At 42.3% G+C, this 21,685-nt stretch overlaps 1 protein-coding gene across 2 annotated transcripts in view; it reads right to left on the bottom strand.

The window, feature by feature from the left end:
• The window catches only part of IL5RA (interleukin 5 receptor subunit alpha), a 38,666-nt gene that overhangs the window by 7,047 nt on the left and 9,934 nt on the right, over positions 1-21,685 (bottom strand). Inside the window, exons 7-10 of one of the 2 annotated variants that reach the window (XM_024244860.3) lie at positions 18,926-19,064; positions 3,143-3,239; positions 1,395-1,479; positions 383-439 (exon numbers count right to left, since the gene is read on the bottom strand). In XM_024244860.3, the coding sequence (XP_024100628.2) occupies positions 383-439; positions 1,395-1,479; positions 3,143-3,239; positions 18,926-19,064 (378 nt within the window). The remainder of the gene's footprint in view (positions 1-382; positions 440-1,394; positions 1,480-3,142; positions 3,240-18,925; positions 19,065-21,685) is intronic. The other variant, XM_054551875.2, reaches the window with a different exon arrangement.

The raw sequence follows: 21,685 nt of genomic DNA, 5'->3' as shown, positions 1-21,685 counted from the left end.
TTTTTGAAAATGAAGTTTTACTGGAGCACAGCCACGCTCATTCATTAGCACATTTTCTGTGGCTACTTTCACACTACAATGGCAGAGGTGAAGAGTTGAGACAGAAACCATTTGTCCCTCAAATATTTACTACCTGGCCCTTTACAGAAAAAGTTTGTTGAGCCCTGATCTAAATAACCATTCACCTTAAGGATAAATTTGACAAAGTGCAATAATTATACACTGAAAAATCACAAACCATTGCTGAGAGAAGATAAAGAAAACCTAGATAAATGGAGTGATATGCTGTGTTTATAGATGAGAAGACTTAATATTATTAAGATGTCACTTTTCCCCAAATTAACTTATAACTCAACACAATCTCACCCCAAATCCTAGCTACCTTTTTTTGTAGAAAATTATCAGCCGAATCTAAGATGTATATGAAAATGCAGAGGACCTAGAATAACCAAAACAACTTTTTAAAAAATCACTTTTGGAGGCCTTACACAAATGGTCTCGTGGTTTACAATAAAGCTACAGTAATCAAGACAGTATTGTATTGGCATAAAGATAGATCAATAGATCAATAAAACCAAACAGATAGTCCAGAAATAGAACCAACTATATATAGCAACTAATTTCCAACAGAAATGCCAAGAAAATTCACTGGGGAAAGGATGATTTACTTCAACAAATGATGCTGGAACAATTGGAGAGCCATAAGTAAGTGACCACTGGGCTGAACCTAAGTGCTCTGAATGGTGAACAGGCCTAAGAAAATGCATATTGGGTAAAATAATTTGCCTTTTCTATAGTCTTTTGTATACTAAAGAGCTAAAGTTCCCTCTGAAAATTCTCTATTAACTAACATACTCATGTGGAAACATGGAGTCTTAAAACATCAGAGCCAAGCAGAACATTGTACAATCTCATCTATGTCCCTTATTATACCAGAAAGAAATTCAGAACTCAGAGGGTTGAAGAGATTGTCCAAAGTCAGTTAAGGGATGGCTGATATGAAATTAAAATTTAAGTCTAACTGTCAAGAACACTTATAACTCAGTACCTTTCCAGTATGTCAAAACAGTAATGAACATGCATAATAAAACAATCAGGCAAGCAGGCATGGTGGCATGCTTCTGTAGTCCCAGCTACTTGGGAGGCTGAGGTGGGAGGATCACTTAGACCCAGGTGTTTGAGACCAGCCTGGGCAACATATCAAGATCCCATCTCTTAAAAAATACAAACAACTGAATCAGCCAAAGAACAGAATGACTGAAGCAACAGAAATGCTCCTGGCCTTCTGAGTAAAAACCCTGCCTTATAATATAGAAAACTAAGAACCAAATGACAGCTCCCAGGGGACTCAACCCTGGACACATATGGCATATCATAAGAACTGTCAACATTACCTCATAGTTAGTGGTTACAAAGAGATCTTTGATATTACTTTTTGGTGCTGGAATTGGTGGAAACAACTTGATCCATAAATGACATCTGAAAACAGAGTAAACAAAGAATTAGGTGAGCATGAGTATACCTTTTATCTCTAAATATCTACTCTAAAAATTGACCTGGTTAATTCTAGAACCTGCTGTTTTGTAAATTCAAAATCTTTATGTACCAAGACTTCCAAAATTATAGGTGAAGACTTTGTGGGTACCACAAGGCTCTGCTGTAGCCCTGAGTCATCCAGGGAAGACCAAATGGAAACTGCTTTGTGTCAGTGGGTGGTACCAGGCCTAATCTCTGAAAATGAACTGTATATTTCAAGTGGGTGGTGCTGATTGAAGCATTCCTTCCTCAATTATGTTTACTCACAGAGTTTATTTATTTTTTTATTTTTATTTTTTTTTTGGGGGGGAGACAGTGTCTTGCTCTGTCACCCAGGCTGGAGTGCAGTGGCGCCATCGCGGCTCATTGCAGTCTCCACCTCTCGGGCTCAAGCAATTCTCCTGCCTCAGCCTCCTGAGTAGCTGGGACTACAGGCACATGCCACTGCGCTCAGCTAATTTTTGTATTTCTTGTAGAGACAGGGTTTCACCATGTTGCCCAGGCTGGTCTCGAACTCTTGACCTCAAGTGATCCTCCAGCCTCAGCCTCCCAAAGTGCTGAGATTACAGGCGTAAGTCACCATCCCCAGCCGAGTTTACTTTCTTTTCATCTCCTTTGTACTGCCTTCCCCCAACCTGTAGATGCCATCCGAATATAACGTTTATAATAGTAAAGCTGTTTAATATAAAAGTCATTTTATTTTTTTGAGACAGAGTCTCACTCTGTCCCCCAGGCTGGAGTGCAGTGGTATGATCTTGGCTCACTGCAGCCTCCAACTCCCAGGTTCAAGCGATTCTTCTGCCTCAGCCTTCCGAGTACCTGGGAATACAGGCGCGTACCACCACGCCCAGCTAATTTTTTGTATTTTTAGTTGAGATGGAGTTTCACCACATTAGCCAGGATGGTCTCGATCTCCTGACCTCATGGTCCGCCCGCTGTGGCCTCCCAAAGTGCTGGGATTACAGGCGTGAGCCCCCGCACCCGGCCCTTATAAAACTCATTTTCTAAATTATGAAAGGGCCAAGCCAAAACATGTTTTTAAGCCTCCTAAAAGGTCTTGTGCCTTACTGAATGCTAAAATGGGTAAGGGATACTTATGGGCCATTTGTGGACTCTAGGATAGGATAGAAAACACGCAATTTCTAGAATCTGTGTTTGACCTAATAGCCATCAGCCACTCAGGGGCCTGGTGACTTGATAGCTGAGGATGATGACGTGCAGGCATTGTGGTGATTTTAGCCTTCCTGAGCTGTGAAAAGCCTATACTGGCAGCTTACCCTAGACAGCCAAGGACCAAGTGGAAGACTGAGAAGGAATCAAAAGAACCCACAAGTAGAAACCTTCACAGAAATTAAAAGCTGTCGACAACTTCAAGTAGGAGTGAGTGATAGCCAAGGGCTGCATTGTGCTCTGTCCGACTTACGTAAATCACCTCTGGATGTTTCCACTTTTGATTTGGCCTACACTCATCTTGGACAGGTCATCCAGGCACAAAAATGCCATAAATTTTACCTGATAATAAGAATGCCTACCGGATGCATGGTAAGCCTGTAAAAATGCAGTACTCAGACCCCACTGCAAGCTCCCAAATGTAAAGAATACTTACATTTTACAGATGAGCGAGAGAATTAACAAGATGAAGCAGATGGTTGCCATAAGCACAATGAGAAACCACTTTCTCAAGGGCTTGTGTTCATCATTTCCTGGTGGAAATCAAAAAAGAAAGAAAAAAATAAAGTCCAAGTTAGAAGCAGCAGGTAAAAGAAATGATGAGGCTTGGGGCATCAGACAGCTCAGGTTTGAGTTGCCGGTGCTGGGTGGTTCTGGGCATGTAGCTTAACTTCCCTAAGCCTGAGATTTCTCATCTGTAAAAGATGGGTAACAGCCATCTCACAAAGTTGATATAGGGTGAAATGAAATGATGGCAGTGAGGCCACTTTTATTCTTAAGGAATGATTTATTCAATCAATCAGCAAATATTTATGGCGTTCATTCCATGTACTGTGCCACTTGGATCTTGGAGCTTATCTGTTTTTGGTACATAGTAAGGTTTTTAGATAGAAAATCCATAAACAGATAAGCCTACTGAGTTACCCAATTGCATCACAATCAAAATATTTTACAAAGTTGGAAATTAAACTTTTGGAGGAAGTAAAGTATGAGATAATACTTGTAGTGAACAATAAAGGCACCAGACTCTAAGTGCTTTTCAATCTTAAATATCTTCAAAGCACCCCTTACCATTATTCCCATTTTACAGATAGGAAAGGAAGAAAACTGCCATTAAGTCAGTACAGAAAGTCAGTACTTTGTATGCCACTTATTCTGTTTAAATTTGCTTTGAATCTACATTCAAGGGACAGATTCTTCTAGGAACTTCTCTTTTTTTTTTATTATACTTTAAGTTTTAGGGTACATGTGCACAACGTGCAGGTTTGTTACATATGTATAAACATGCCATGTTGGTGTGCTGCATCCATTAACTCTTCTAGGAACTTCTATGATAGCTTTGGGGTGTGTAATTTTTCTTTTAAGTATTAGAAAGGCGTCTAAGACAAACTCAAGCCAAGTGCGGTGGCTCACGCCTGTAAATCCAAGCACTTTGGGAGGCCGAGGCAGGTGGATCATTTGAGGCCAGGAGTTTGAAACCAGCCTGGCCAACATGGTGAAATCCCATCTCTACTAAAAATACAAAAATTAGCCAGGCGTGGTGGCAGGCACCTGTAATCTCAGCTACTTGGGAGGCCGAGGCACAAAATCGCTTGAACACAGGCAGCAGCGGTTGCAGTGAGCCGAGATTGCACCACTGCACTCCAGTCTGGGGGACAGAACGAGACTCTGTCCCCCACCAGCCACCCCGCAAAAAAAAAGAAAAGAAAAACTCAAGGCCATTTACCAAATAGTGTTTAAAAAGGTTATGTGCTTGCTAATCTGCCTGATTGAGTAATGTAAATCCTGCGTCATCTCCCTGAATACAAGTTTCCTTTCCGTGGGAGAAGCTGCTCATTCATTGATTCCTTTATTCATCCATTTAACTAATATTTATTGGGCTCCTATTATATGTTTGGAACTGTACAAATTACTGGGATTCAGTGGTCAAAAGATCACATATGGGTGCTCCTGTCATGGAGTCCATTAGGAAAGAATCACACTCAGCAAATAGCAACACAAGCAGTGATTTAATGACCAGTGTGCTAAATACTGTGGTGAGGTTTCAACCACACCTCACCAGGAGAAAAGGTTACCATCCCCAGTTTGCCATGAACTGCTTCCTCTAGAAAACAAGAAATACATAAGTGGAATTTTCAGGTCCTTGTTAATAGCCTAAGACTTCCAAAATACTTAAAACTCAAATCATTGAAGTTAACAGGAAGGAGAGATACCTTGGGATATAATGCTAGTGATTCCAGCCTTGCCTTGTTCTCTTGCTTTTTTGCCTCCTGAGGACCCTTACTCAAGCTTTATCTTCTACCTCCCGAAAGTTTTAATCTCCTTCTTCATCTCTTCCCTTCTGCTTTCAAAGATTCGTAGGGTCCTTCATCTTGAATAAGCCATGACCCTGCTCTGCCATCTCTCGCCACTGTCATCAAATACCTTCTTACTTTATTTCCCAGTCTAAATTCTTGAATAAGGGCCACGTGTGGTGGCTCAAGCCTGTAATCCCAGCACTTTGGGAGGCTGAGGCGGGCAGATCACTTGAGGTCAGGAATTCAAGACCAGCCTGGCCAACCCCGTCTCTACTAAAAATACAAAAATTAGCAGGGCGTGATAGCTCATGCTTGTAGTCCCAGCTACTCAGGAGGCTGAGGCAGGACAATTGCTTGAACCTGGGAAGTGGAGGTCGTGGTGAGCTGAGATCGTGCCACTGCACTCCAGCCTGGGTGACAAGAGCAAGACTCTGTCTCAAAAAAAAAAAAAAAAAAAAAATTATTTAAGGGATTCGGGCTGCTTCGTTTCCGGTCTCTAACACTGCTTTTTTAATCACGGTGACTTCCTCCTAGTCTAATTCAAAAGACGCTTGGTTTCTTTTTCCAGCTTTATTTTTACTGACCTCCTTCCTGAATTTCAGACTGCGTATAGTTGAGCCCACCTTGAAACCGAGTCCTCAGCTTTATTGCCCACATCTTCCTTTTCTTAGATGGCCCTTCTCCCCATTTTAATTTCGACTGGCCCTCTCCACTCATCCTTTGACCCTTTGCTATTTTCCACGGTGGCCTATTCTTTGAACTTTGAAAAGTTTGTTTATACCACTTCATCTTTAATTTTATGAAATCTTTTCCCAGGTTTTTATTCCTGGTCCTGCCTGACACTCAGCTCCAGGCCTGGATCTTAAACTGTCCGTAGGTGAAACCTGCTCAGATGTTTCTCAAGGCTGACAACATTCAAAACCAAACGCATGCTCTTCTTCACATAAAAACCCCTTCTCTCACTAACTGCCCATTTCAGTCTCCATTCTTCCAAGCCCCCAAACCTGAAGCCTTGAAGTCACTTTGACTCTTTTCATCCTTTACAGCCCCTGTCCCTTCTCCTCATTCCCTTGGTTCATGTCATTACTGCATACCCAGTGATTAGTGCTGGACAGGCATGCTTTGTCCAGTGCTCTCATCCCTGCCTAGTCTGGAAACCTGGCTTCTAGTCTCAGCTTGCTGTGAAGGTGGTCATTCTGGGCCTCGGTTTCCTCATCTAAAAACATGGCAGTTGAAATATATAATCCATAGATCCTTCCCCAGCCAGCACCTTTTCTAGCACCACTCACTCAGTCGAGGGTACTGTCACTTCATGTACACATACCTTTAATAAAATTGGTTTTAGAAAAGTAGTGACTTTTTGGGCCGGGTGTGTTAGCTCATGCCTGTAATCCCAGCACTTTGGGAGGCCCACAGGCAGATCACTTGAGGTCAGGCGTTTGAGACCAGCCTGGCCAACATGGTGAAAGCCCATCTCTTCTAAAAATATAAAAATTATCCAGGTGTGGTGGCGCATGGCTGTCATCCCAGCTACTAGGGAGGCTGAGGCAGGCGGATCCCTTGAACCTAGGAGGCAGAGGCTGCAGTAAGCCCATCAAGCCACTGCACTCCAGCCTGGGCTACAGAGCAAGACACTGTCTCAAAAAAAAGAAAAGAAAACAAAAGTAGTGCCTTTTTGCTGCTGGAACTTTAAAAGTTGTAATAAAGTATAAAAGATAAAAAAGAAAAATCAGTAGTCACTGGAAGTAACTAAGAGCTTATTTTCTATACATATTTTTACATTCACTTTTTCTGAGTGCTTCTAGGTGCTCAGATACTGTGTAAAGTGCTTCACGTACATTCTCAATTTAATTCTTACAGCAATGCTTTGAGATGGACACTATTATTCTCACCGTACAGATGGAGGAACTGAGGCAGAAAAGGACAGAGTAAGTCAGCCCAGGCCACACAGCTAGGAAGTGAGGAAGCCCAACCAGTCCGTGCTCTTAGCCTTGATATAGGAATCCCATTCCCCTCCCTCCCTCTGCAAAACTGAGGGCACACTGAATACATAGGAGCTTCACTTCACTTATTCTAAGCATTGCTTTTCATTGAGAACTCTCCTGAGCATCATCCCTATAGCTCTCTGTGCTTCACTGTGGGAAGCCCTGTTCTATTGTTTGTATCCCCGTTTCTGATAAGGCTAAGTGTGCAGGCAGCTTCTCTAATTAAAGGTGGCTGCTTTGCAAACTACCATTTCTCCTGACATTCCCCAAACTCTAGGTGGTACTGAAACTCTTTATTAAAAACCTATGACTATACTATTTATTTATTTATATGAGATAGAGTCTTGCTGTATCACCCAGGCTGGAGTGCAGCGGCATGATCATAGCTCCCTGCAGATTCTAACTCCTGGATTCAAGTAATCCTGTCGCCTTAGCCTCCGAAGTAGCTGGGGCCACAGGCGCGCATCACCATGCCTAGCTAATTTTTAAAATCTTTTGTAGAGATGGGGCCTCAGTATGTTGCCCAGGCTGGTCTCAATCTCCTAAACTCAGGCAATTCTCCCACTCTGGCCTCCCAAAGTGCTGAGATTACAAGTGTGACCAACTGTGCCTAGCCCTATGGCTATAGTATTTTTTTTCAAGTTTTATTTTGAAATATACTTATGTCTATTGTTTTACAAAAGGGCATTAGCCGCATTTTGTTAAATAATGGAAAACAGACCCTCAAAGTGGCAAAGCTTTTATTTTCCTAAATCCTACAGATACTCGATGGTTCCAGGATTAATACTCAGTTCTCTGGATTGGAACTGAAAGCTCTGTTAGACTTCGTTTTTATTGCTTTCTCTCTTAGGTAATGTACAGAGTAGCTGGGACAAACTAATAACAGCAAATCAAATACCATCTTATTTTATTTCCCAGTCTGATTTCCTGAATAAGGAATTCAGCCTGCTTCATGGCCCCATCTCTGAAACTATTCCATGCTCGTAACCATTACGCAAGTATTCTGATAACCACATTCAGAAACTGTAGGTACATAGACACGGGATGCAAATTCAGCAAGTGGTACATCAGCAGAAAAAAAGTGATCCTGTTTATAACTAGGTTAAACCAACAGAAAAAGTACGGGTCCTGCGGAAAGAAGGGGCAGTGTTGTAAATAATTATCAGGGTCACACTCTCAGTCACATTTGGGTCTCAACTTGTGCAATATCCCCTAGCCTGATATGGCAAGTTTTGATAACAGTACCGTTTTCTTCTGACCATGATTACAAAAATCTTTTCAGTTAAACCACTCTCAAGTTATTCACTTCAGCCCTCACTTTGACAAGCGAAGATTCTCACTGAATTAGCAAAAATATAGAGGCAACCCTGATTTTATTTCATTAAATGAAAAAATGTTATTGATGCATACAAGGTACTAAGTGTGAAGCAAAGTCATGGCCACTGCCGGGAGGGAGTTGGCACATTAGTCATTTCTCCTGGCCTGGCTTCTCCAGTTGCCCCAAATGCATTAGGGCTACTCGCCTATAGCTAGTTGAAAACAGAACTAACCCCTGAAAACACAACCAAGGTCAGCTTTTCCTTGAAGAAAACATAAATTGGCAGGAAAATTTTGTGCAAGCAAAAGCTTTCACATACCTATTGTGAAGTAGACATTACTTGTGGATTATCTACTGTTCAGTTATTTATTTATGCAAAAAAATGCCAGTACATTAGTGGATTAAAGTAAGCACCTACTCTGGTTCTACTGAAAGTAGAGCAAGAAGGGAAGATCCCACTGAGAGTATACATTCTTTGGGTCAAAATGATTAAGAATTTCAATACTATAAAAATTGGGAGATCCCGTAATGTAGTCTTAATTTGAATTCTGGGGTCTCCAACCTTGGAGATTAAAAAAAAAGTATTTCGAGGTAATTTGACTCTTTGCTCTGACTCAAGGAGAATACCTTTCTTGCCATTAAAAAGGAAGTCGCAGATGTTTCTTTTCAAGAAATCAATGGGCACTGCCATTTGGTTATGCAAAGATGGGTTTCAGAAAGAAGAAGTCACACAGCCTGTTCTTGTAAGGAGGAGAAGCTCTCCAGACTCCCCATTTGATTCCTGGGTGCTTTTTAGGCATCACTAACTTAGAGCATTTGGGAAATTCAGTTGTCTGGTGTCTGGGGACCTCAGTTTCCATTATTTTTGACATCTTAACCATTTGACCTTGCAAATAAGCCAATAGTCTGCTATTCTTCTATGACCCTAGAATGTATATGGAGGGGGACATGGGGTGCAGGTGGGCTGGGACAGTGGCAACACAGAGGGCAGAAGGACTCCAAGTATTGGACCCAAACTAGTCCCAGCTCTGCCTCTGGGAGCTTTGTCAAGCCACTTCCGTTTTAGGGCTGCAGTCTCTCTTGATCTAGAATTCTATGATCTATGAGGTTTAGACTAATAGCTCTTAGGAGGTGAATTTGATTTGGAAGCCTGTTACACCTTAAATTGTGCATGTAAGTATGAACTTTCAGTGCTTACATATTGATTTTGAATCTGATTTCAGACTCAACAATAGGTTTCCAGGGAAAAGAGCTAATTAGTAAATTGATGGGATGCTTCCAACAGAGCAGGCCTGCTGTGTTTTTAGAGCCAGCAGGTGCTGGGAGAAGTTCAAATGGCACCAACAGGGTTGGATAATTGAGAGGATGTCAATATGGCAGTCTATGATACAGGGTTTAACTAGCTTCCTGTGACTTGCCTCCAGTTGGAGGGGAGAATGGCATCATTCATAAATGAACATCCCAAACCAGATCACAGGCTCCCAGTGCAAGCAAGTCAGGATCAGACCTTTTGGGTGAGTGAGCTTTCGAGGCAGCTGTCAAATGGACTGTGGGAGGTACCTGGTTTAGAGAAATAAAAAGAGGGCAGCAAAATGCAGCCTCAGTGAACAAAATGTGTAGAGTAGTGAAGGACCCAGATCACACACACAACTTGCACTATGTTCATCTGGTGGAACTGGGCTTGCATTAACCGAATAGAGAGAGGAAATGGAGACTGTGTATTTGGGTGCATGCGTGTATTTGTGTGCACGCGTGTATTTGCGTGCACGCGTGTATTTGTGTGCATGTGTGTATTTGTGTGCATGCGTGTATTTGTGTGCATGTGTGTATTTGTGTGCATGCGTGTATTTGTGTGTGCATTCAGGATCAACTGGATGGCTCACTGTAGTACTGCTTGTCTGCATTATCCCCCAGTAGGACTAGACTTGATGAAGTTGAGTGGGGAATTCCTCATGGCAGTTTTCTTCTCTGCAGGCTTTCCCACAAAGCACTAAGGGCTATGTACCTTCTGGAGCCCCCCAAGCAACCCAGAACTTTCTTCCCTGTAAGGGGTTGCTGAGCCTATTTTATCAACCTGCTAAAGCAGATGGAAGCTGGCTGCAGAGGATGTAGTCATCACATAGAAGTAAGCAACAAGGGATAAAGAGGTTTAGTCCTAGACCAAGTGTGGTGGCTCAGGCCTGCAATCCCAGCACTTTGGGAGGCCAAGGTGGGTGGATCACTTGAGGTCAGGAGTTCAAGGTCAGCCTGGCCAACATGGTGAAATCCTGTCTGTACTAAAGATACAAAATTAGCCAGGCGTGGTGGCATGAGTAATTCCAGCTACTCCGGTGGCTGAGGCAGGAAAATTGCTTGAACCCCCATGGGAGGTGGAGGTTGCAGTGAGCCGAGATCATTGTGTAACCGCCCTCCAGCCTGGGTGAGAGAGTGAGACTCCATCTCATTAAAAAAAAAAAAAAAAAAAAAGGTTTAGTCCTGGTTCTGCCACTTGCTACCAAAGTGACCTTTGGCAGGGTAGCCTGTCCAGCTTCTATGTCCCGCATTATAAAACAGGGATAAGGATTGAATGAATTAACACATGTGAAGTGCTTAGCACAGTGCTGGTACATAGGTGCTCAATAAATATTACTTATTATAATTACGATTAGGATGAAATGCATTGTGTCAACAAATTCATCAAGATAATTTCCCTTTCATCAAAGCAAGGCCAAAATTGGAGTGCTATCAGAATTCTAAAAATGCAGAGAGATAAACTCAGATCAGGAGAAATAAACACACACCAAATATTCCAGATACTGAGGAACAGAAAAGGGTATAGGTATTCCTACCCTTCAAGAATTTAGGGTTCATAATGTTCATTAAGATGAACATTATGAAGAACTTGGACAGGAACATTTAGACAAGAATGGCCTGAAGAGGCTAACTTCATTCCCAATGGCTTGTCTGGATGGAGGCTGACAGGGTCAAGAGCTGGCAGAGCTTCCTGCTTGCACAGCCCCCAGCCCCTCTGCCTGAGTGTGGCCCATCCTCCAGCCTCAGTTTCTATGGCTGCAGTAATAGCCCCTGGGGCAATGGAACATCTCGAAAAGAACCCAGGTGTGGAGCCAATCCTCTGGCTGGGTTCCAAACCCGGATGTCCCACCTACTATCTGTGTAGCTTCCAGCAGTTCCTTCACCTCTCTGCATCTGTTTTCTCACCTGTGTGATTAGGAAATCGTGTGTGATGATAAAAGATGATGTAGGTGAATATGTCCTGCACAGGGCCTGGCCCCGTGACAGCGTCCCTCCCTCCCCCAAGCTGCCATCCCGCCATGAGGCAGAATGTATGCCTAGAAGGGCGATGTAGGCAACAATAGAGGTGGCTGTGCCTGAAAGCACTGTGGGAACTCCCTGCTCCTGGCATTTGGAGATGACATTTGAAAGGTCCCTGTTAGCCCTCCTTCAGGCCAGTAGGATGACCACAGGCGTGAGGCAGTCCAGCCCCCGTGGTGGGAACAAACGGTGGGGCTGCCAGGTGGGATCTAACCAGCCTGGACAAAAGGAAGCAGTGTGACCAAGCCATCTGTCTACACAGGAAAAGCAGAACCACAATAAGCTGTGTTAGTCTTAGGTAAGCCTAAGTGGGTCTTTCATGTTGTTATTGGGTCAACTCTTGTTACTTTTAAGCAATTTTTGCTACCGTGTAGACCCAGTGGCTCCCATCTGTAACCTCAAAAGAATTTTGCAAGATTATTTTGGAAGGCCTAGGGATAGCTCATGTGAACCCTCCTACAACATTTCCCTTTCATCTTCCTCCTTGTTTTGCCACAGTGTGAGAATTTAACAAGAAAAAGCTGCTGAAGGAGAGGGACGGGATCAGGAGAGACAGAGAGAAGGGATTAGAGCTCCAGGTGGGAGTCAGAGTCCAAGGAATCAGGTTGGAGCTGCGGGACCTTGGCACAATGCAGGCAAACTGGAAAATGAAGATGCATTTGATGGTCCCAAAGGTGACTCCAGTTTTTGATTCCAGGTGCCCAGGACAAAGGTACCAAGTCACCTCACACATCAGCCCATGAATGTCAAGTCAAAAGAAAAAGGCACAGGAGTTTCTCTGGGGTGGCCTTCCTTCCAGCCCATATTGCCATAGGCCACCCTGATACCCTACCTCAACCCATTTTCATTAAGTCCTAACAGATTCTAGGATGTGTCACAGGACTCTGAGACCCCCACTCCACCAGCTCAAACTCTGACAGGAAAGCAAAAGCCAAGATTTTCTATGAACAACACATCTCTATGTTTAAGGAGCTGCTGGGGGCAGCAGGTGCCCCTGTCTGCTGTGACCTCATGAATGAGTGATCTGAAAACTGTGCTGAGTCTTCTACTCCCCTGGGTGTAGGTGCCATACATCTCAAGACTAATGAAAGCTTTAAAAAGAAATATGTTTTTAATGGAACCCAGTAGCATCATTGCATAGATCCTGGCCATCAAATTTTGCTTTCAGTGAGGTCAAAGCAAAACTCTAACGTTTCTTTGAAGGGCAATTGCAGTGATTGTAGTCTGTCACAGAAGAAGCAGTTCTCAGAACCACTGATCCTGACCAAAGACACAGCCAGAAATAAGTGCAGGGCAGACCCACATAAGTCTCTTTTTTGCGAGCAAGGATATGACCGTGGGAAAATTTATTTTCATCATTCCTTGTTTCACACTTGGCATTTGAGCTTCATGGATGGAGGGAAGAAGAGGAGATGATGGACTTGAGAAAACACACAGCTTCATGAAGACAAGGGTCAGGAAACAAAAGTTTTTGATAAACAGGAGACAGCAAAGATAACAAAGGAACAGAAGAATCCGGAAGTTAAGAAAGTTTAAAAAGGAGAAAGACGTGAAAATTGGGAAGTTAGCTCTTAAGATAAGACAGAGAAGCCAGCTGATCTAGGGCAGTTGATAACGAGTACTGATAAAATGAAACTGCTACTTCCATAAGAAAAATCCCAGCCCAGCTCAGTGGCATGTGCCTATAGTCCCAGCTACTCAGGAGGCTAAGGCAGGAGGATTGCTTGAGCCCAGGAGTTCGAGACCAGCCTGGGCAACATAGTGAGACCCCTCATCTCTTAAAAAAAAATTCTGAATCAAATTGTAGGCCTCATTTAGTTTTTTGAGAAATCTTCCAAAGGAGAAGTCATTATATCAAAAAGACACCTAACGTGCATGTTTATCACAGCACAATTCACAATTGCAAAGATATGGAATCCACCTAAGTACCTATCAACCGATGAGTGCATAAAGAAAATGTGGTAAATATACACCATGAAATACTACTCAGCTGTACAAAAAGAATGCAATAATGTCTTTTGCAGCAACTTGGATGAAATTGGAGGCCATTACCCTAAGGAAAGTAACTCAGGAACGAAAAACCAAATACCGCATGTTCTCATTTATAAATGGGAGCTAAGCTTTGGGTACACAGAGGCATACAGAGTGGTGTAATGAACATTGGAGACTCAGAAGGGGAGAGGGTGGGAGGAGCATGAGGGATGAAAAATTACCTATTCGGTGTGATGTAAACTATTTAGCTGATGGGTACAATAAAAACCCAGACTTAACCACTATACAATTCATCCATGTAACCAAAAACCACCTGTACCCCTGAAACTGCTGAAATAAAACAATTGTTTTTAATTTAAAAAATTCCACGCTCTGGAAATTCTAGGACAGGAGGGCCAATCAGGCACTGTTCAGAGCAAGCAAAGAACACTCACTTGCTAACTATACCCCCTCCCTGCTGTCCCCTGTGCCCCTTGGGCTGGCCAGGGACCTTACCAACAGAGGTGGACAGCACCTCCAGCCTCTCCCAGCTCACCTTATCTCATCAATCAAAACTTACCCTGAGTCTCGTTTTTTTAATGAAATAACCTTGGGCTATAATGGGTTAATTAGTTAATCAAATCTATTCTAATTCACTAATTGGCTCATATGTCATCTATTTGAGAAAATTGTACATTAATAGCCACTTCTTGGCTGTTTGACAACTGCTGAGTCATTTAGTATCTCAGGACCTCCATTTTCTTATATTAACATAATGGGGGGGAATTAATATCTATGAAAGGGGTGATATTTGAGTTGAGTCTTGGAGTAAAATGGAGTGGGAGGGCTGCAGCATGCTGTTTTTAAGATAAGGCAAAAGAGGAGAAAGCATGGTTAAAGGAAATGAATGTAGCAGCAAAATCGCCGGATAGACTCCTAGCTGAGCATAATTATTGCTGCATCCTCAAGGGATAAAAAAGAGCCATGCAAAATGTCCCAGAGGGGCTTGGACTTCCTATTATGTTTATTAATCATCTTGATGAAAATGGAAAGTCTACATTGATTAAATTCACTAATGATCCTAAACTGGGCGGAGGAGTAAATTCCAGAAAGGATGGATTTATAAGGTGAGTAGTAATATTAATCAGCTCATCTTCATGAAAAGGATGGCAGTAAATGAAATGGGATTTGCTATAGATAATGGCAACGAGGTACACCTGGGGGAAAACTATAATGAGCCCAGATTCAAACTAGGAAGGTGTTATTTAGGAAATAATAATGGTAAGAGAGCTCTAAAGTGGAGAGTGAATAATAAATTAAAAACAAGCTTAAAATAAGTGCTCATTATGGATCACAATTTCACTCTCAGCACTTTTACAGTGGGGTGGTGCAGAGGAGGTGAATGTGAATGGCAGAGATGGAAGCAGGTTTGTAGTGTAGCACTTATATTTTACAGGTGAGGACGCTAAGCCCAGAGAGGTTAGGTGTAGACTGACTAGGTCAGGGTGGAAAAACCCTGTCACGCTGGTCACCACTCTGTCCCTTGCAGTGGTGGCAGGAGATCACGATTCCTTCTGACAATCTAAATTTAGCCTCAGAATCCTCAATGCTGCACTCTAAGCAGTCTCTGATTACTTTGCTCACAAAATATTCTTTTGTCATCTCTAGTTTGTATCATAGAGCTAGACGTTGGCAGAGCCATAGCTAAAAACCTAGATGTCCTGAATATCTAGTGCTTCTTTTTCACCTTCTATGTTCTAAATTCTCTACAGTCAACATTGACTATGACTTCAAAAGTCAAAGACTCAGAAAGCATAACTTCTTATCCAGGATTCTGACCTTGGTATCCATCATCTTGGTTTAAGTTTCCTTAGACAGCATTTTAAAATCTCCAAAATTGAATATATATAAAGAGAGAGGTGTTGGGAAGACACTTAGAAATAGCAATAGTTTTGAGCCAGTGAGTTTTGTGCCCCTGGGGAGTAACATAAAGCATTTTTAAAAGTCTATTGAATTCAAGTAACAAAAATTAAACTTCCACCTTAGGCATTTGACAAAATTAATGACCTTGTTAAAAATTCCCTGAGACTGATTAACGCTTCTCATATTTGTTTCCCTCCTGGGGAACAGAGTGAATTTTCCCGGTGCAAATGGAGCCATGTCGAGGAAAGTCCTGTGTGTGCTGGGTCAGTTTAGTTAGGTGGAGGCATCAACCTAGGGAAGAGGGGAGGGAGGGGAAGATTGGTCTCAACAGAATTATGAAGCAGGTGAGTTTGGCCCATTCTCACTTCCTTTTAGTGTCCTTTCAGTTCCCTCTCCCTAGGAAGGCTCATGCTGCTCCTGTAAGTCTCTCTGAGTGATGTGAGGGCTACCCCTGTAAGGCTGAGCTGGTTGTGTGTTGCACAACTTTAGGGGATGCTATTCTCCTTTGGGAACTCAGTAACTTAGCATGACCAGCCCTCTGGCAGATTCAGAACAGTTCTTCATTTATTAGGTCTTTCCTTATCTTTCCCAGTCTTCAGTGGAAATCTACCTGCTATGTGTCAGATCAGAGTCATTTTCACATGGGCTAATGGGTCACTGCCCAAGACTTTCCTGAAGACCCACCCCATAGCTTAAGCGAATGAATTAAATAGTAGAACATTTTGGCATGTGCCTGAACTAAATCTCTCCTATGTATACTCTTCCAATGGTTAATGAATACCTCATAGGATTCATGAGAGATGGCATCCACATGCTTGATCACCCATAATCACAAAGGTTGGCTACCAAGATGTCTTTTTTTTTTTTTGAGATGTCGCCCAGGCTGGAGTACAGTGGCGCAATCTTGGCTCACTGCAACCTCCGCCTCCTGGGTTCAAGTGATTCTCCTGCCTCCCGAGTAGCTGGGATTACAGGTGCGTACCACCATGCCCAGCTAATTTTTTGTATTTTTAGTAGAGACAGGGTTTCACCATGTTAGCCAGGATGGTGTCGATCTCCTGATCTCGTGATTCACCCGCCTCAGCCTCCCAAAGTGCTGGGATTACAGGTGTCAGCCACCGCACCCATCCTCAAGATCTCTTAAATAAGACTTTAATCTACCCAGCACTTTAGAGCTTGCAGAATCCTGTCTCACCATGCCAGAGTGTCCAGAGATCAAGTGCTAGAGTCAGTTAATCTGGGGTTAGAGCCCCATCCCTGCCATTTGTTGGCCATGCAGAACAGAGTTAAGCCAATTACCTAAACTTTCCAAACAAGTTTTTTGATAGGACTAAGATAATGTATTTAGCATAGTGCTTGGCAAAATAAATAAATAAAAATAAAAAACACATGTAATCTGCTATCCCTGCTGTTGTTTTTATTTCAGATATGCTGTGGGGCAGGAAAGCTGAATGTTATCTCCTTTATCTTGAGAACCCTAGGAAACAGAGAGAAATTATTTGTCTGGGGATACACAATCAATCCTTGTAAAGGCTGAATGTTAAACCTGGGCTTTCTATGTAAGGCTCCAGTCTTCTTCCCACCATCCCATGCTCTTATGGACCTAGTGCAACAGTTAACGACATGTGTGTGCCTCCCCAGGCTGAATGGTTTATCATACACATGAGATGCACTAGTTGCTTTTTAACTGTTTCCTTCTCTCATACAATGCCTATCTTGACTTGCCGGAAACACCTGGATAATAGCAAACACAGGGTTTGAATTTTCTTTTTTTTTCTTTTTTTTTTTGAGATGGAGTCTCACTCTGTTGCCCAGGCTGGAGTGCAGTGGTGCTATGGGCTCACTGCAAGCTCCACTCCCTGGGTTCACACCATTCTCCTGCCTCAGCCTCCTGAGTAGCTGGCACTACAGGCGCCCGCCACCACGCCCGGCTAATTTTTTTTTTTTTGTATTTTTTAGTTGAGACAGGGTTTCACTGTGTTACCGAGGATGGTCTCGATCTCCTGACCTCGTGATCTGCCCACCTCGGCCTCCCAAAGTGCTGGGATTACAGGCATGAGCCACCACGCCCAGCCAACACAGGGTATGAATTTTCTATCTTCAAGGTGCAAGTCCACATGTCCTGGGTGTGGAATTGACATCTGTGTCAGGGTAAGACTAGAAATGTGCCCCTTCATCCATAGCTGCCATTGGGTATATTATTATCCTTCATGGATCTCACTGACAGAGACGATGCCCATCTTACTTGCCAAGCAAACTAGTCCATTTGATCCTAACATAAACAGTTGCAGAGCTAACACAGGAGCCCCGGTGATGCATGGACCTTTTTATACTCTATATCTGTTAGGCTGAAGGCTCAGGGACAGATCCAGATTTTGTGGGCCCCTATAGATTATTCAGTTTTGGAAACTTCTTTTTTTAAAAAAGTATAAAGTCAAAATTAGGTATGAGAAAATTAAAGAAATGGAGAACAGACTAGTCGTTGCCAGGGTTCAGGGATAGAAGAGAGGAGAGAGAGATGGGTGTGCTTATAAAAGTGTAACAGGTGATGATGAAACTGCTCTGTATCTTGACTGTGGTGATGGGTACATGAACTTAAACATGTGCTAAAATTGCATAGAACCAAACACACACATACAAATGAGGACATATGGCTCGGTGCAGTGGCTCACACCTGTAATCCCAGCACTTTGGGAGGCTGAGGCCGGTGGATCACCTGAAGTCAGGAGTTGGAGACCAGCCTGACCAACGTGGTGAAACCCTGTCTCCACTAAAAATACAAAAATTAGCCAGGCGTGGTGGCATGTGCCTGTAGTCCCAGCTACACGGGAGGCTGAGAAAGGAGAATTGCTTGAACCCAGGAGGCAGAGGTTGCAGTAAGCTGAGATGGTGCCACTGTACTCCAGCCTGGGTGACAGAGCAAGACTCTGTCCAAAAAGAAACAAACAAATGAGGACATATAAAATTGATGAAATCAGTAAGATCTGGATTACCAACACCAATATTCTATTCCACTATTGTACTATAGTTTTGTAAGATGTTACCCTTGAGGAAAACTGGATGAAAGAGACACAGGATCTCTATTATTTCTTCCCACAGCATGTGAGTCTAATAATGTTTCAAAATAAAAAGTTCAATTTAAAAAATGGATAGAAGTAGAAACAAAACTTGGAAAAAAAATAGGCACCAGGTCTAGGAGGGTTGGTGCTAATGAGAAGCCTAGACACTTAAAAACTTCACTGGCTTCATGGCAAATCTATTCCTGATTGAAAAGGCAGTAGACCGATAAAAAATTAGTCACAATAGGGATATGTAACCATTTTAAGACCCACGAGTGAACATGTACACTTCTGGGATCACCTTTTTTGATCACAAGGAAGGCTGCCAATGTAAAATAAACATAAGCGACTTACCCACATAAATAGGTTGGCTCCACTCACTCCAGAGCCCCGCCTCTCTGCACATGGAGCTCACTGCTGCTCTCACTTGAACATCGTACTTAGAAAGATCATCAATTATTGAGATGAATGCATTGGTCATCATTTTTTCTATCTAAGTGGGGGAAAATAGCATTATAAGAATCTCTAGACACCTAATTTAGTTCTGCCAGTTATCAGAATGGGAGGTCCTATATAAGTCATGTGATTCACTGTTCAGCAAATCCTTTAAAATCAACAGGGCACATATTAATTCGTTTATGCTAGGTGCTTTAGTGTGGATGTGTTGGCAGTCACCCTTCAGTGGAACGCTATCTTGTAACCAAAATATACGAAATGATCAACAGTCAAGATCCAGGTGTTCCTATCCAGGCCCAGCTGATGTTTCCAGACTGAAAGACTGGAGTGGCCTATGCTAGAATGCATTATTCCCTCACCTTGTCCCTCCATAATCTATAGTCACATTACTAAATAATATCACATGAACGCTAGATTGTCTAGTGTTGAAATGAAGCTATTTTCTCATGAATGAGCCCTTCTTTTTCCTTCTACTGATCATGGTCGCCACCATCCAGCTAGTCCCCTGTGCCAGAGATGTGTTCCTGACACCTGTATCTTGAATACTCCCAGAGGTGTTTCTCCCTTTTTTACTCCAGCCCTGTGACCATTGCCTATTTTAGCTCTTATTATTTTTTGCTTGGCCTTTGCAGTAGCCACTAACTGATATCATATGTCCATGTGGCCCCTCCCCACTCACATCCAGTTTTCATGCTGCTACCAAAATTTTTCTTTTACTCTGCAGATGTAGACATATTTCTCTATTGTGTAAAACTCTTCAGTGGCATCCATTGCCCATAGTCATGGTTTTTAAAAAAGAAGCCATTTCTTTATTTTTTAGCAAAATCTTATAGAGCCACTCTGGGAGAAGTCACCGTGTCAGATACAGAGTCATGATTTCAGTGTTGGTCTTATGTCCAGGCATCCAGGCAGACTGAATTACTTGCCACTTGACTGAAAGAACCATACTCTCGCAAGCATAAAGTTACTCCTTTTTCTAGGCTGGTGCAAGTCAGGAACTATTTATTACTGGCCGGTGATGGGCTAAATACAGATAAAATTATGACTGCAATTTGGAAGTCTTGATAGCAATTTGACATTGCCATGATATCCAAACACATGATCAGTGAACTGGCACTTTACATGTCTTTGGCTATATTTAATTTTTTCTAGCAAATCATTTTTATTGTATTTGACAAAAGCACCAATCTATGGTAGATTAGACATTATAAAAACACACGCACACACAAGTGCACACACAGTCCTTTAGTGTAAGTATTTTGGGACGCTCTGGCTAAGAAAGTCCTTCTCATGTTTTCTCACCAGACTAGTTTCTCTTCATCCTTACAGATTCCGTTCAATTCCTCTGTGCAGAGCAGGCTCTGTGCCCACACCCCCATCTCTAGCTGTACTGGCTTTTCCTGTGGGAGAGCAACCCCAAGGCTGGTCAAGTATGTCACAAGATTGGGTCACTCCATGCAGAAACAGTCTCATTTCTCACAAAGAAGCCAATTTGTAAATATTTGTTGAATCTAATTGAATTGGCTTTGTCTACTCCCTATAAGACATGAGTTGGAATCCTATTTTTTTTCCTAGCTTTGTGACTGTGGAAAAATTACTTCATCTCTTTTGCCTCACTTTCCTATAAAATGGGAATGGTAATTACATCATAGAATTATGTGAGAATGGAATAAACACATAATAAAGTTTGACACATAATTGATGCTCAAGAAATGTTGATTGGCTTTCTTCTCAGTTCCTTTCCCCTTGAAATTTTTGTCTATTAGTGCTAATGAGTTTTTTTAATTGTAGTAAAATACATATAATGAAATTTACCATCTTAATCCTTTTTAAGTGTACAGCTTTGTGATATTAAATACTTTCACATTGTTGTATCACCAATGTCCAACACTCTATTAATCTTGCAAAACTGAAACTCTGTACCCATTAAACAATACCTCTCCTTCCACCCTCCTACCAATTTCTGGTAACCACTATCCTACTCCGTTTCTGTGAGTTTGACTATTTAACCTCATAAAAGTAGAATCAGACAGTATTTGTCCTTTTGTGACTGACTTATTTTGCTTAGCATAATGTCCTCAAGGCTCCTTTGTGTGGTAGCATATGTCGGAATTTCCTTCCTTTTAATGCTGGATAATATCCTATTATATGTATATGCTGCATTTTGCTTATCCATTCATTTAATGGGCACTTGGGTTGCTTCCAGCTTTTGGCTATTTTGAATAATGCTGCTATGGACATGGGTGTACAAACATCTCTTTGAATCCTTGCTTTCAATTCTTTTGCATATATAACCAGAAGTGGAATTGTTGGATCATATGAGAATTCTATTTCTAATTTTTTGAGAATTCATCATACCGTTTTTATAGTAGCTGCATTATTTTAGTTTTTTTTTTTTTTTTTTTTTTTTTTTTAAGATGAAGTGTTGCTCTGTCACCTACGCTGGAGTGCAGTGGCGCAGTCTCAGCTTACTGCAACCTCCGCCTCCCTGGTTGAAGTGATTCTCCTGCCTCAGCCCCCACCCCCGAGTAGCTGGGATTATAGTCACGTGCCATCATGTTGGCTGATTTTTGTATTTTTAGTAGAGATGGGGTTTCACCATGTTGGCCAAGCTGGTCTTGAACTCCTGGTCTCAGGTGATCCACTCACATTGGCCTC

This window comes from Pongo abelii, chromosome 2 (assembly GCF_028885655.2).
Source record: "Pongo abelii isolate AG06213 chromosome 2, NHGRI_mPonAbe1-v2.0_pri, whole genome shotgun sequence".
NCBI lineage: Eukaryota > Metazoa > Chordata > Mammalia > Primates > Hominidae > Pongo > Pongo abelii.
The sequence above is the reverse complement of the archived record's forward strand: the minus strand, read 5'-3'. Positions and strand labels throughout refer to the sequence as shown.